Source organism: Astyanax mexicanus, chromosome 2 (genome assembly GCF_023375975.1).
Source record: "Astyanax mexicanus isolate ESR-SI-001 chromosome 2, AstMex3_surface, whole genome shotgun sequence".
Lineage (NCBI taxonomy): Eukaryota > Metazoa > Chordata > Actinopteri > Characiformes > Acestrorhamphidae > Astyanax > Astyanax mexicanus.
The window spans coordinates 69,448,723-69,461,505 of record NC_064409.1 but is presented as its reverse complement, the minus strand read 5'-3'; the positions used below and the strand labels follow the sequence as shown (position 1 = coordinate 69,461,505).

Sequence of the window (12,783 nt, the reverse complement as noted above, 5' to 3'; positions counted from 1 at the left end):
ATCATAATCAAATGTAACCAAACCAGTCTGCTCCCAGGGTTCACTGAAAAATTCTGAACTGTTTAGTAAGCTCTGTTCAATTCAACTTTCTTCATGGTAACCTGAGTAAAACCTGAAAGTTACATGTAACCTTTCATCTTCTGACGTGTTTTGTTTTACCAGTGAACTCATGTTTCTTAATAATGTAACACAGGAGAGAATGCGTTTTTACAGGTTCTTAATATTGATATCGTCCCTGGAGGGTAATGCCAGTGGTGTTATACTGTGTATGTGACTGAAACAATGATAAACAATAGACTAAAAGCATCATCTTTACTAAATTCTATGGCTATATTTGATCTAAACTGAGGCACTGCTGAAAAACAAGTAATGAATAAATCAATTTAACATTCTTAAACTGTGATCACATGATGTCAAATAAATGTTAAAATAAATGTTTACAATCCCTAATCTGGCACTCATGCTGGAGCTAGATGCATGAGGATAAGTGTACGGTAATATAATAATACAAATGTTAAGTTTAATAAAATATACAGCTCTGGAAACAGTTTAGAGACCACTTCAGTTTCTGAATCAGTTTCTCTGATTTTGCTATTTATAGGTTTATGTTTGAGTAAAATGAACATTTCTATTTTATTTGACCTACAGACATTTCTCCCAAATTCCAAATATTCAGACCTCAAATAATGCAAAGAAAACAAGTTCATATTCATAAAGTTTTAAGAGCTCAGAAATCAATATTTGGTGGAATAACCCTGTTTTTTTAAACACAGTCTTCATGCATCTTGGCATGTTCTCCTCCACCAGTCTTACACACTGCTTTTGAATAATTTTATGCCACTTGTAATGTAATAATTCAAGCAGTTCAGTTTGGTTTGATGGCTTGTGATCATCCAGCTTCCTCTTGATTATATTCCAGATGTTTTCAATTGGGTAAAATAAAATAAAAAATCATTATTTGCAAGTGTTCTCTTATTTTTTCCAGAGCTGTAAGCAAAGTTCACTAAAGATTGTCAAATATAAAGGAGAGGCTAAATATAAAGAGAGAAAATATTTATGATATTTGTAACAGTGCTCTAGACTGCAAATTGGGACCATTTGGGTCACAGTCATTGTATCCTTAACCCTCTGGGGTGAACAAATCCAATGTTTCTTGGGTTTCTTGGTGTCCTAATTACGTACCTATTACTTTTTCTGATACTAAATAGTTTTTGAGTATTATTTTTGTAGTATAGATTAAAGTATCAACGTTTATATTACTTAAATAGCCACATCTTGGCCATATTTCAGTGCAGTGATACACCATACCAGTTCCTGTCCCATGATGTCTGTGTATTTACATAATATGTATGGTTTAATCTTTAAAAGGATACACAGTATACAGCTATACAGTATACAGGGAAAAAAAATAAGAGACCACTTAAAAATTATGAGTTTCTTTGATTTTACCAAATTAAAAACCTCTGGAATATAATCAAGAGGAAGATGGATGATCACAAGCCATCAAACCAAACTGAACTGCTTGAATTTTTGCACCAGGAGTAAAGGCATAAAGTTATCCAAAAGCAGTGTGCAAGACTGGTGGAGGAAAACATGCCAAGATGCATGAAAACTGTAATTAAAAAACAGGGTTATTCCACCAAATATTGATTTCCGAACTCTTAAAACTTTATGATTTTGTTTACATTATTTAAGGTCTGAAAACTCTTATTTTCTAAAAAAAAAAATGCTCTAAATGACAACATTTTTATTTGAATTTGAGACAAATGTTGTTTGTAGTTTATAGAATAAAACAACAATGTTCATTTTACTCAAACATATACCTATAAATCGCAAAATCAGAGAAACTAATTCAGAAACTGAAGTGATCTCTTAATTTCTTCCAGAGCTGTATATAGAGAGTGTATATACAGCTTCTATAAGAAGACAGACTTCTAGTGCAGAACGTCTGTTTTAACTCACAGACAGGCTCTCACTTTCTCTAAATATAGACTCACTTGCAGTTGGTGTGTCACGAAGATGACCGTTTTCCCACCGGCAGCCCTGCGGATGGCGTTGTGGAAGAGATGAGCCCCAACTTGAGCGTCCACGGCACTGAGAGGGTCGTCCAGCAGCAGGATGGGCCTGTCGCTGTAGAGAGCGCGGGCTAGACTGACCCGCTGCCTCTGACCTCCACTCAGATTGGCTCCCCGTTCCCCAATCTGTAGATACACGGATACAATTCAATTAAATCCCAAATCACCCAAATTATCCTTAATTATCCTCAGAGAGCAAATTTATGGCTAGATGAAATACCAATATCTCAGACATCCAGATATTAGATAAAGTAAAATAGTCAGTAAGACACGTTCAAGTTAGAAGGTCCAGTTTGCCTGTATTTTAAAGTTTATTGGAAAATTTGAAATTGTATTTTTATTGTAATGAAAAGAATTATTATTAATAATATTGAGAATAACTTGCTAATTCTAATAACAATTATGAATACGCAAGATTCTACAGTCTTGAATTTTGGAGTATTTTTTATATAGACCTACAATTTAACTACAAAATTATTTGGACACCTACTACTTCCGAAGTCAAAGGTATTAAAAGGCAGTTTGCCCTGATTTTGTTTGAGTAACTGTCTCCACTGTCCACAAAAGGTTTTCTATTGGATTTCTATTGGAGTACTACTTTAAGGATTTTATTGCATTTAGTGCCAAGAAACGGTAAAGACACAAAAATGATCACCACAATTATTAGATGGAGCACCATCATTCCAGAGAACACATTTCCACTGATTTACTCCATAGACTCCTATTCTATTGGCAGGTCTGTTGCAACAGGACAGGAAAACCAAGCAATTGCATAACTGGTTGTGAATTGAATGCAACGACAAACTGTGTGAGCATCCCTTTAAATTCTGTGTTGGTCAATACAGGAAAGTACAATGACACTGTTATCGGAATCAGGGGGCGTCTTCCAGAAGTAACTGACAGTAGTCAATATAACCAGACTGGAACATGTTCAGCAGTATCCGTCCACACCTGTCTTTAACACTAGAACGAATAAACCTATTCTTTATATTTGACAATATTTGATTAACTTGACATGTCCTTTACTCATTTTAAGTTTATTTAAATGAACTGAGTTTTACATGGTTACATTTGTAGCCATGTTTTGTCTGAATGTGAAGGGGTCCATTTTTCTTGGGCCCCCCAAATGCCTTGAAACGGCTCTGTCTATTGTCAATACTTCTCGTCAGGCATTAGCTGTATGTGTATGCATTTGCACGTCTGTCACCGATTTGTGCAAATAAAGAAGCTGGATGCATTAATTAGAAGGGATTCCACAAATATTTTGACATTTTGTATAGTGTATGTGTATGTGTATGGTCCTTTTTCCAATTTTTTTTTCTACAATAAATTTAGTCTACCCAATATTGTGGTGGTTTTGTTGTTTTTCTGCTCATGGTGGAGTTAAATAGAATGTATTTGACCAAGAAAAACACTAAAATGTGCAGAGCAGAGCTACTCCATTGTCTTACAGTACAGTTCACAGCCGGCAGACCACTTTTACTTACAATAGTTCATGAGGGAACGGCACTGAACACTGCAGAAAAGCAGTTTTATGAGGTAACTCATTATGAAGAGGCCACAAATGGCCTTTTGAGTGTCGTAGAGTGTAATTACCTCAGTCATGTCACCGTAAGGTAGCTCTGTAATATCAGGAATTAAGCAGCAGGCCTCCAGAACAGCGTTATACCTGATGCAAGTGCAGCAAAACACATAAGAAATGACAAAGTTAGTTATAAAAGTGTGGATTTACAAACTTAGGTAAACAAGTTTTGGTCCCACACAGAGCTGATCATACTTTTCCTCAATGTATTCTCTTCCAAACAGGATGTTCTCCCTCAGGGAGCTGTTGAGAATCCAGGCCTGCTGGGCTGCGTAGGCAAAACCCCCATCTGCAGCAACTGCTCCAGCCAGCATGGTCATCTATATGAGGGAAAAGAACAAGAGAGATGCAGTGTTGGGACTCCTGCTGTCCATCTGAACTTTAACAAATTATTTGCTTTTATACGTTTTGATGGTGGAAGAAGAATAGTTGCAAAGTTTTGTATGTGAATAAATCTGAATGCATTTTAAACATCCATTAATGTGTCTTACATTGTTGTGTAAACAATTATCAAACAAACTTTAACCCTTGTGTGGTGTTCGGGTCTGTGGGACCCATTTTCATTTTTCATCAAATGATACAAAAAAAAATATTTTTTTCTTTTAAAAAGAGTAGCACTTTTTAAAAGAAATGTAACATAAGAAAGGTAATGGCAAATATTAGCCATGTAAGCTGTTTATATTGCTTGCAATTTAGGTGAAGCAAGCATGTGTAAAGCATTTAATGTAAAATTGCATAATTTTGCTGAATTAAATACAAGTAACAAAGTAAACGTGTAACAAAAATATGAACACCACACAAGGGTTAATATCAGACAAAAGTAACCTGAGTAAATATAAAAGGCACTTTGGAAATCATAATTTGATTTATTAAAGAAAAAAAAACTATCCGAACCAATCTAAATTTCTAGCAATGTAGTTTTAATTAAGTAACTTGTAGGGTTTTCGAGCATGAACCACCTGTTTAAGATCATGCCACAGCATCTCAATCAAGCCATTCCGAGGTGGACTTGTTTGTGTGCTTTGGATCATTGTCCTGCTGCAGAACCCAAGTACGCCTGAGCTTTAGGTCACAAACAGATGGACGGACATTCTCCTTCAGGATTGTCTGGTAAACAGCAGAATTCCTGGTTTCATCAATTACAGCAAATTGTCCAGACCTTGAAGCAGCAAAGCAGCCCCAGATCGTCACACTACCACCACCATGTTTTACATTCAGTATGATGTTCTTTTTCTGAAATGATGTGTTAGTTTTATGCCAAATGTAACGGGACACATACCTTCCAAAACATTAAACTTTTGTTACTTCAGCCCAAAAATATTTACCCAAAGGCTCTCTCTGGGTGGGTAGAGGACACTCTCTCCCCACATCACTTCCTGTCTGTTAGCTGATAGAGCTGGGAAATCTGGTGCTTTCTTTAGAGTAAACGAAGCATCAAAATGATTGCTGTAAAAGTGAGGCTAAATTACAAATGCTGTATAGTGTTGCTTTAATAAGTGAACATATTTCAAGCCATTAAATGAAACAGGCAACATTTTCCTAAGTTCTGAAAAGCAAAGTATCTCCAAACCCTTCACCAACAGTGTACATATATGATACGGTCAGCTTTACTCTAGAGGTCAGGCAGCGCTAGTCAGTCGACTTTTTCATTCTCCTCCAGCTTCCAGTCCACAGCAGGCAGGCTATCAGTGTGTGATCACCTGGCTCATGTGTGCTAGGAGCTGGAGCAGCCTGGATACACCATACCCCTACAGAGATAAGGGGGGATTTCAGAGCAGAGTCTGCAGAGAGAAGATGTTCTGATGTGTGGTGTGATCACCTGTCCCAGAAGAGCAGACAGCAGGGAGCTTTTTCCACTGCCCACAGATCCACACACCCCGACCAGAGCACCCTGCAGACAAACAAACACCACTCAATACACTCAAAGACTCAATACAACAAAGAGCATGATGCACACAATATTTCAGTGTGAACAGAACAACTTTATGACTCCACCTACACTTTTCGTAGAAGAAAAAGTGCCACAAATATGTTTATGAATGACTCGGGCAATGAAATACTATAAATACAAAAAATATATATTTGGCAGCATGAGCTCTATCTGATTGGTCAGAATTGATTAAACAATATTATTATAAATTGATATAAACTGGTAGGACAAGATCCTTTATTGTAAAATCAACAAAATGACTGTTACTGCTTCTTATCATTCATTCTGTGTTGAAAAAAAATAACAGGATATACTTTTATAAAAACAGAATCAAAACAGAACATTAAAAAAGATATAGAAAAAATATATAAAGTATTGTTCTGCTAGTAAACAAAAGATCTGTCTGAATGACTTCCACATTAAAAACTAGCCAAAAACACGCTTCAATAGTAGTTTTCTCAGCTGATTTTGAAATGATGTGAAGATATAGTATCTACAATGTGCCTAATTGGACATTATAAGTCTCTGGGCTAGCTGAACATTTTGAATGTAATTCATACATGAATAGAATTACATTTATCTAATATAAATAATTGATTGTAGAATTATTTTGTTACATTACCTAAATCTGCAAAGCAATAATAACAACCAAATTGTGTTTTATACAACAATAGGCTATGAATATATACTGTACAAACACTGTGTTGCAAAAATAAATAGCAGTTTAGATTTTCATTTATAATTGTCACTGTCATGCAAAATCCATTAGCATCTCCAAACCAACAACTTTATAGAAGAAATGAAAACCCATTTAAACCTTTATTGCATGAGAGTGTTGGAATGAAATCTTCCTACACTCTCATGCATTGTGAAACTTTGTTACACAATGTAAAGAATAACTGCCAGATTCACGTCAAGTCAAAAGTGAAAACAGCAAAACTAGAAATACAAGGTTTATGCATGCCAGTGCTGGTATGCATTATAATTATGATGCCCACTTTTTTTACGGCTGAGGTTTTAAGAAGGTAAGATTTAATTGATTTTGTTTTTAATCTGGTAATCGTGTTTAATTGAGTAATCGTGTCAGCCCTGCAGCATAACGATAATCTCCTCATGCCTTTGTATGCATGACAGCTTGTTAGAGGAAACAAAGAGAAGAGCTGGCAGCGTGGGCGAGGCGGAGGCAGGCGGTACCTTGCGGATGTGCAGGTGGATGCGGTGCAGGGTTTTGTGCAGTAGGGGACGGATGCTCTGGGTGGAGGAGATGGTGCTCTGGGGGCTCTCCTGCTCCATGTGTGTGAGAAGGTGCTGAGCGTTGGGGCTTTCTCCTTTGTTCTTCTCCTCCTCTGAGCTGATATACAGGCTGAGCTTCTCCCTGCGCAGCACTCTCCGCATCCCGCCTCTTTTCTGGCTCGTCAGAGAGCGGGCCCCTTTGCTCTGCGGGGGACGAGCCTTCTCCCAGGCCAGTGTGGCGTCCCGGAACTCCACCGCATTTTCAGGATCCTCCATTTTCACAGTGATGGACTCCCGGTCCTCCATCATGAACAGCCTCTGTGGGATTATAAGGCAATGCTTCATTGCTTACTTGCATACTTACTTGCCTTTTGAATTTCTAGACATCATAGAACTTACAATTACTTTCTAGAAACAATCATTTACACTCAGCACACAACCAACCAAGACACACCGGAGAGAACCAGCAGCCAATAGTGCACAGAGTACTCTAAACCAGAAACCACACTGAGTTAGAGTTAACCCACACTGAGAAGAGTTAACCCAGCACAGTGTCAATCCATATCTGAGCATATGGTCATACACATATTCACACACACTTACATCTACATATATTAGGGGTGTAACCGTACAGAAAATTCACGGTTCGGTTCACACCTCAGTATAAACCCCACGGTTCGGTATGTTTTTGGTACAGTTGGTGGAAAAGAAAGTGCTGAGCATTCTGTATAGTCTCACCATTATTTACTTCATAACAACAATGAATCTTCCTTATAACCATGTTTTGTTTTTTCTGGGATAGGATGTTGTAACGGGGCTCGAGCTATTTTATTAAATAAAAAGCAGGGTTCTCTTCTACTGTCCTCATGAGAGGATCTTGTTGGAACAAGCAAACAGTGAGCATGATTGTGGCGCTTTATTAAGAAAAGAAAACAGCAGCATTGCTTTAACTGCTTAAACTACAAACATTTTTCCTAAAGATATTACTGGAGATATAGAGACAGACAGAGAAAGAAAGGGCATGCCTGTACCATGTATATGTACCCGTACCGTGACGGTTTGTAAAGAATACACATACCATTACACCCCTAAAATATCTACATGTTATAGTTTTATAGCCACCACTGCCACATGCTGTTTACAGTGAGAAAGTCCTAAAGTGTGTATGGCTTCTAGTAGAGCTTGGATCAAGCCCACAATATTCAGCCCGACCCAGCCTGAGCCCATACAAATTCTGCCCAAGCCTGACCCGCCCCGCCCCATAAACAGTCATTATGAGCTCGAGGCTGATGTAAGCTAGAATTTTATTTAATAAGTACAGCTTTAAAACTGAACTTTTAAAAAACATTTTTGGGTTGTAAGAATGAGGGAAAACTGTTCAGAATGATGTAAATTAACATTGCAACACTAATGTAGCATAGCACTTAAGTAGAACATGTTTTTTTCCCACACACAACTTGGCAAATCAAGTCTGAAATGCGGACAAGTGGAGGAGCTCACATGTGTGTGAGCCCCAGAGCTGCGTGATTATAATATTCTTACTTGTGAATTTTTTTATTTAAAACACAGTTTGATTTGTTACTTTGCTATATTGGGAGCATCATGCCATAGCTTTATATAAAATAAAAATAGCATTAAAAAACAGCTAAGAGTAGTGGGAAATCTCGACTTTGGGTCGGGCATTGGGTTGGGCTCGGGCAGAGAATCTAAACTCCAGCCTGTAGCTGTGTATGGGTCTTACTTGTGGATATAAGTGAAGGAACACAGTGTCTTTGTGTGTGTGTGTGTGTGTTAAAGAGAGTGTTTTGTACCTGAAATCGTTTGACAGCTACTGCGCCTTCAGATAAGGAACGCACTGCCAAGGGTGTGACCTTTAGGGCAAAAGTCATGGAGTTGAAGACAGCCACGACAGTGAAGGCCTGTAGAACAACAGATAAAGTGATACTCAGAGATTTTAACAATAGAAAAAGAGACAGTAGAATATACAGATGGAAATATTTGCCTATATAGACATATTACAGGTGCAAATGCACATACACAGCTTGTCTAGACCCAGTACAGAAGTATTGGCAGTAAAATAGGACTCTCTGGAGCAGAGAGTAAACATGAATCTATTGAAACCATGTTTTGTGCCAAATGGGGAATAGAAAGATATAAAGCACCCTCGATCAAACACTGTCTGATAGAGCACATAAGTGTGTAGGTTCTATAAAAAGACAGAGAGTTTAGTCAGCTGTTGTTTATCTCCCCCCCCCGCTGTGTCTCAGTCTAAACATACCTGTGCTGCATTGAGATCGTTGCCCAGGGCCATGTGCAGCGTGAACGTACACACACTCGCAATCACCACCACCACTGGAGCTACGCCAACGGTTAGACTCTGCACAAACCCAGCCCGCTCCAATATCCTCCTCTCCTCTGATCTCACCTCTAACACAGAGAGAGAGAGAGAGAGACTTTAACCTTACATCCCCTTAACTATATCAAACTAAATCAAACTAAATATAAACAAAAAACTACTTCCAAATGATGAAACAAAGAACAAGAACAAAAATGGGACAATAAACAAAATACAGACATACCCACATTAATATTTCACCACTGAATTTTTAATAGGCCACATCATTTTTTTCTGAAAGCTAGAAAAGTAATGAGTCATATGGTGAAAAATAAATCAAGCCTTATATGGCAGAAAGAGACAAAGAGAAAGAAACAGAAATAAAAAATGAGAGAAAGGGATAGAGAAAGAGGGAGGAAGGGCAATAAGGTGAAAAGGAGAAAGAAAGAAAAGAGAGAGAGAGAAATGAAGACAAGAAAAATAAAAAGAGTGAGAGAAAGAGTGTTCGAGAAATAGTGTAAGAGAGTCAGAAAGAAAGTGAAAAAGCAAGGAATGGCGTGGGAGAGAAAGTGAGAGAACTAGAACAAGATGAAGACTAGAAGATGAAATTGTTTGGAAAGGGGAAAAATAGAGAGAAAGATCAAAGAGGATGAAAAAATAAAGAAAAGAAGAAGAGACTTAATGAGAAAAAAGAAGAAGTAAAACAGGAAAACATTAAAAGATGAAGATGAAAGAAATAGAGTAGGTAATGGAAAGAGGGAAAAAAGAAAACAGAAAAAAGAGCAGAAGAATAAAAAGAGAGTGAGAGTGAAAAGAATAGGGAAGGAAAGGGAGAGTGAGAAAAAAAAGCAAAAGAATTGAAGGAGTATGGGAATAAAGATGGTGAGAAAAGAAATGTAAGAGGATTTAAAAAACAAAATAAAAGAGCAAAACAGAGAAAGAGAAGATGAGAGAGAGAGAGATAGAGAAAGAGATAAAGACAAATAGAGATCAGAAATAAAAGGAAAAAATCAAGGAAGGGTGTGAGAAAGAGGGTCAGAGGTCTGGAACAAGACAGAGAGATGAAATGGTTTGGAAAGAGGAAAAATAGAGAGAAAGTTCAAAGAGGAAATAGAGAAAAAATGAGGAGATAAAGAAAAGAGAAAGAAGAGATGAAGTGAGAAAAAAGTAAAAAAGGAGAAGGTGAAAAGATGAAGATTAAAAAAAGAAAGAAGACAAGGGAAGGAGGTAGAAAAATTAAAGACATTCAAAGAGTGATGTGACAAAATGTGTGAGAGTGAGACAAGAAAGATAGAAAGAGAGAGAGAAAGAGTGTGAGAGAAATAGATAGTAAGAGAGAGATCAGAAAGTAATGGAAAGAGGCAAGGAAGAGTGTGGGAGAGAGATGAGAGGACTAGAACAAGATGGAGAGATGAAAGTGGTTGTAAAGGGGAAAAATAGAGAGAAAGTTTAAAGAGGAAGTACAGAAATAATAAGTAGATAAAGAAATGAGGAAGAAGTCCGAAAAAAGAAAAGAAGTAAAAGAGGAAAAGATGAAGATGAAAGAAATAGAGAAGGCAAAGGAAAGAGGAAAAATAGAGAAAACAGAGCAGAAAAAGAGGAAGGAAAGAAAAGTGAATAAGAGAGAGTGTGAAAAAGAGCAAAAGGATGAAGGAGTGTACGGAGAAAGAGATGGCGAAAGAAGAAATGTAAGAGAGTGAAGGAGTCAGAAACAAAGAGAGAGAGAGAGAGAGAGACAGAGGGAGATATAAGAGAGCAGTGGGTGTGTTTTGTTCTGCTCGGTGCTCGGAGCGTTCACGGTTGCTCATCTATAATGGCCAGGCTTTGTTTCTAGCAGCACAACACTGAGAGCAGCAGCAGCAGCAGCAGCAGCGGGGCAGGAAGACTGATCTTCGAGGCCCGAGGCCGTAAAGCAGGATAAAGTGCTGTGTGAGTGTCGTGAGCCGCTGGCTGGGGTCCAGGCCCCCCTGCTGCTTCCTCTGCGTGCCATTGTAGTGTTTGTGTTCTGAATGGCTGCGAGCGCATGAGCCAGCATCTCTCTGGATCAGAGCCAGCGGCTCCTTCTCCAGCATCAAAAACAACCCAGAGCCACGACCATAATCTGTACAAACCCCCTCCAGTGCACCTCTGATGTGGGTCTGTAATTCAAATGCAGAGTTCTGTGGGCAAATATGCACTCGGAAATGTTACCATGGCCTGCAGTCCATAAAAACGGGAGAGAATCCAAGGGGGTGGAATATTTTACAATTATTTATTACAATTATTATAATGTATGATCATTTATTATGACAGAAGGCCATGCAGCTTTTTGTTATTGGTGCCTAGCTGATTACTGAAATGTCAGATGATGGGATAATGTATAAGGAAGTAGGTTAATCACCCCATATATTACAATATACAGCTCTGAAAAAAAAAAAGAGACTACTCCAGCTTCCTTTCACTGATTTTGCTAATTATAGGTATATGTTTGAGTAAAATAAACATTGTCTTATTATTCTCTAAACTACAGACAACATTTCTCCCAAATTCCAAATACAAATATTGTCATTTAGTGCATTTATTTGCAGAAAATGAGAAATGGCTGAAATAATAAAAAAGATGCAGAGATTTCAGACCTTAATTAATGCAAATAAAACAAGTTCATATTCATAAAGTTTAAGAGTTTAGAAATCAATATTTAGTGGAATAATCCTGGTTTTTAATCACAGTTTTTATGCATCTTTGCATATTCTCCTCCACCAGTCTTACACACTGCTTTTGGATAACTTTTTTCAAGCCGATCAGCTTGGTTTGATGTCTTGGCATCATCTATCTTCCTCTTGATTATATTACAGAGTTTTTTTAATTTGGTAAAATCCAATAAACTAATCATTTTTAAGTGGTCTCTTAATTTTTCCAGAGCTGTACATAACTCCACCATGTACACCACCTTCTCGAACCCGCTCTCCTCAAAGCAGCGCAGCAAGTGGAGCTAACTGGAATCCTTCCACAGACATTAGGGGTCAAGGAGCGTTAAATGCTTTTTAAATGAACCTTGAAGCTCAGAGAGAGACTAGCGGCTCTAAAAAGCTGAGAATGATGGAATATTCAAACTAAGGGGAGTTTTAAAGCCAATAAGATGCAGCTTACTGTGGATGTTGCTGGCAAAAGCTGATTCCCAGCAGTACATCTTAATGAACTTAATGCAGCTGAGGATCTCATTCATCAACCTGACGCGCCGGTCTGTGATCACCACACACTTCCTCCTGAAGTAGGCCGTGAGGCGGGAGGCCAGCATCTGCAGGAAATCATGAAAACGGCAGAGCATGAGAGAAAGACTAGGATGGGTGCTAGTGTGCTGGTTGAGTTTGAATAGTTTTATTTTGTTATATTGTATATTTTTTGTCAAAAGTGAATTTTGACTTTAAAAGAGTCAATTTAAGTAAACGATTAAATATTGCACACAATTAAATAACTAAACTGTCATACCAAAAGCGATGAGACTGCAGTATATACAGTGCCAACCAAAAGCTTGGACAAGGCTTCTCATTTAATATATGTTTTTAATTATTTCTTTATTTAATTTATTCTCTATAGTGTAGATTAATATTAATCTATAAAATATCTATATAATTTATATAATACAATA

The 12,783-nt window shown here is 37.7% G+C and overlaps 1 protein-coding gene across 2 annotated transcripts in view; it reads right to left on the bottom strand.

The window, feature by feature from the left end:
- Positions 1–12,783, bottom strand: part of wu:fb13g09 (ATP-binding cassette sub-family C member 5) — a 97,555-nt gene that overhangs the window by 61,103 nt on the left and 23,669 nt on the right. For both annotated transcript variants that reach the window (XM_022672040.2, XM_049474862.1), the window contains exons 7-14: positions 12,285–12,432; positions 9,099–9,247; positions 8,632–8,739; positions 6,782–7,138; positions 5,477–5,548; positions 3,853–3,977; positions 3,672–3,744; positions 1,998–2,201 (exon numbers count right to left, since the gene is read on the bottom strand). In XM_022672040.2, the coding sequence (XP_022527761.2) occupies positions 1,998–2,201; positions 3,672–3,744; positions 3,853–3,977; positions 5,477–5,548; positions 6,782–7,138; positions 8,632–8,739; positions 9,099–9,247; positions 12,285–12,432 (1,236 nt within the window). The remainder of the gene's footprint in view (positions 1–1,997; positions 2,202–3,671; positions 3,745–3,852; positions 3,978–5,476; positions 5,549–6,781; positions 7,139–8,631; positions 8,740–9,098; positions 9,248–12,284; positions 12,433–12,783) is intronic.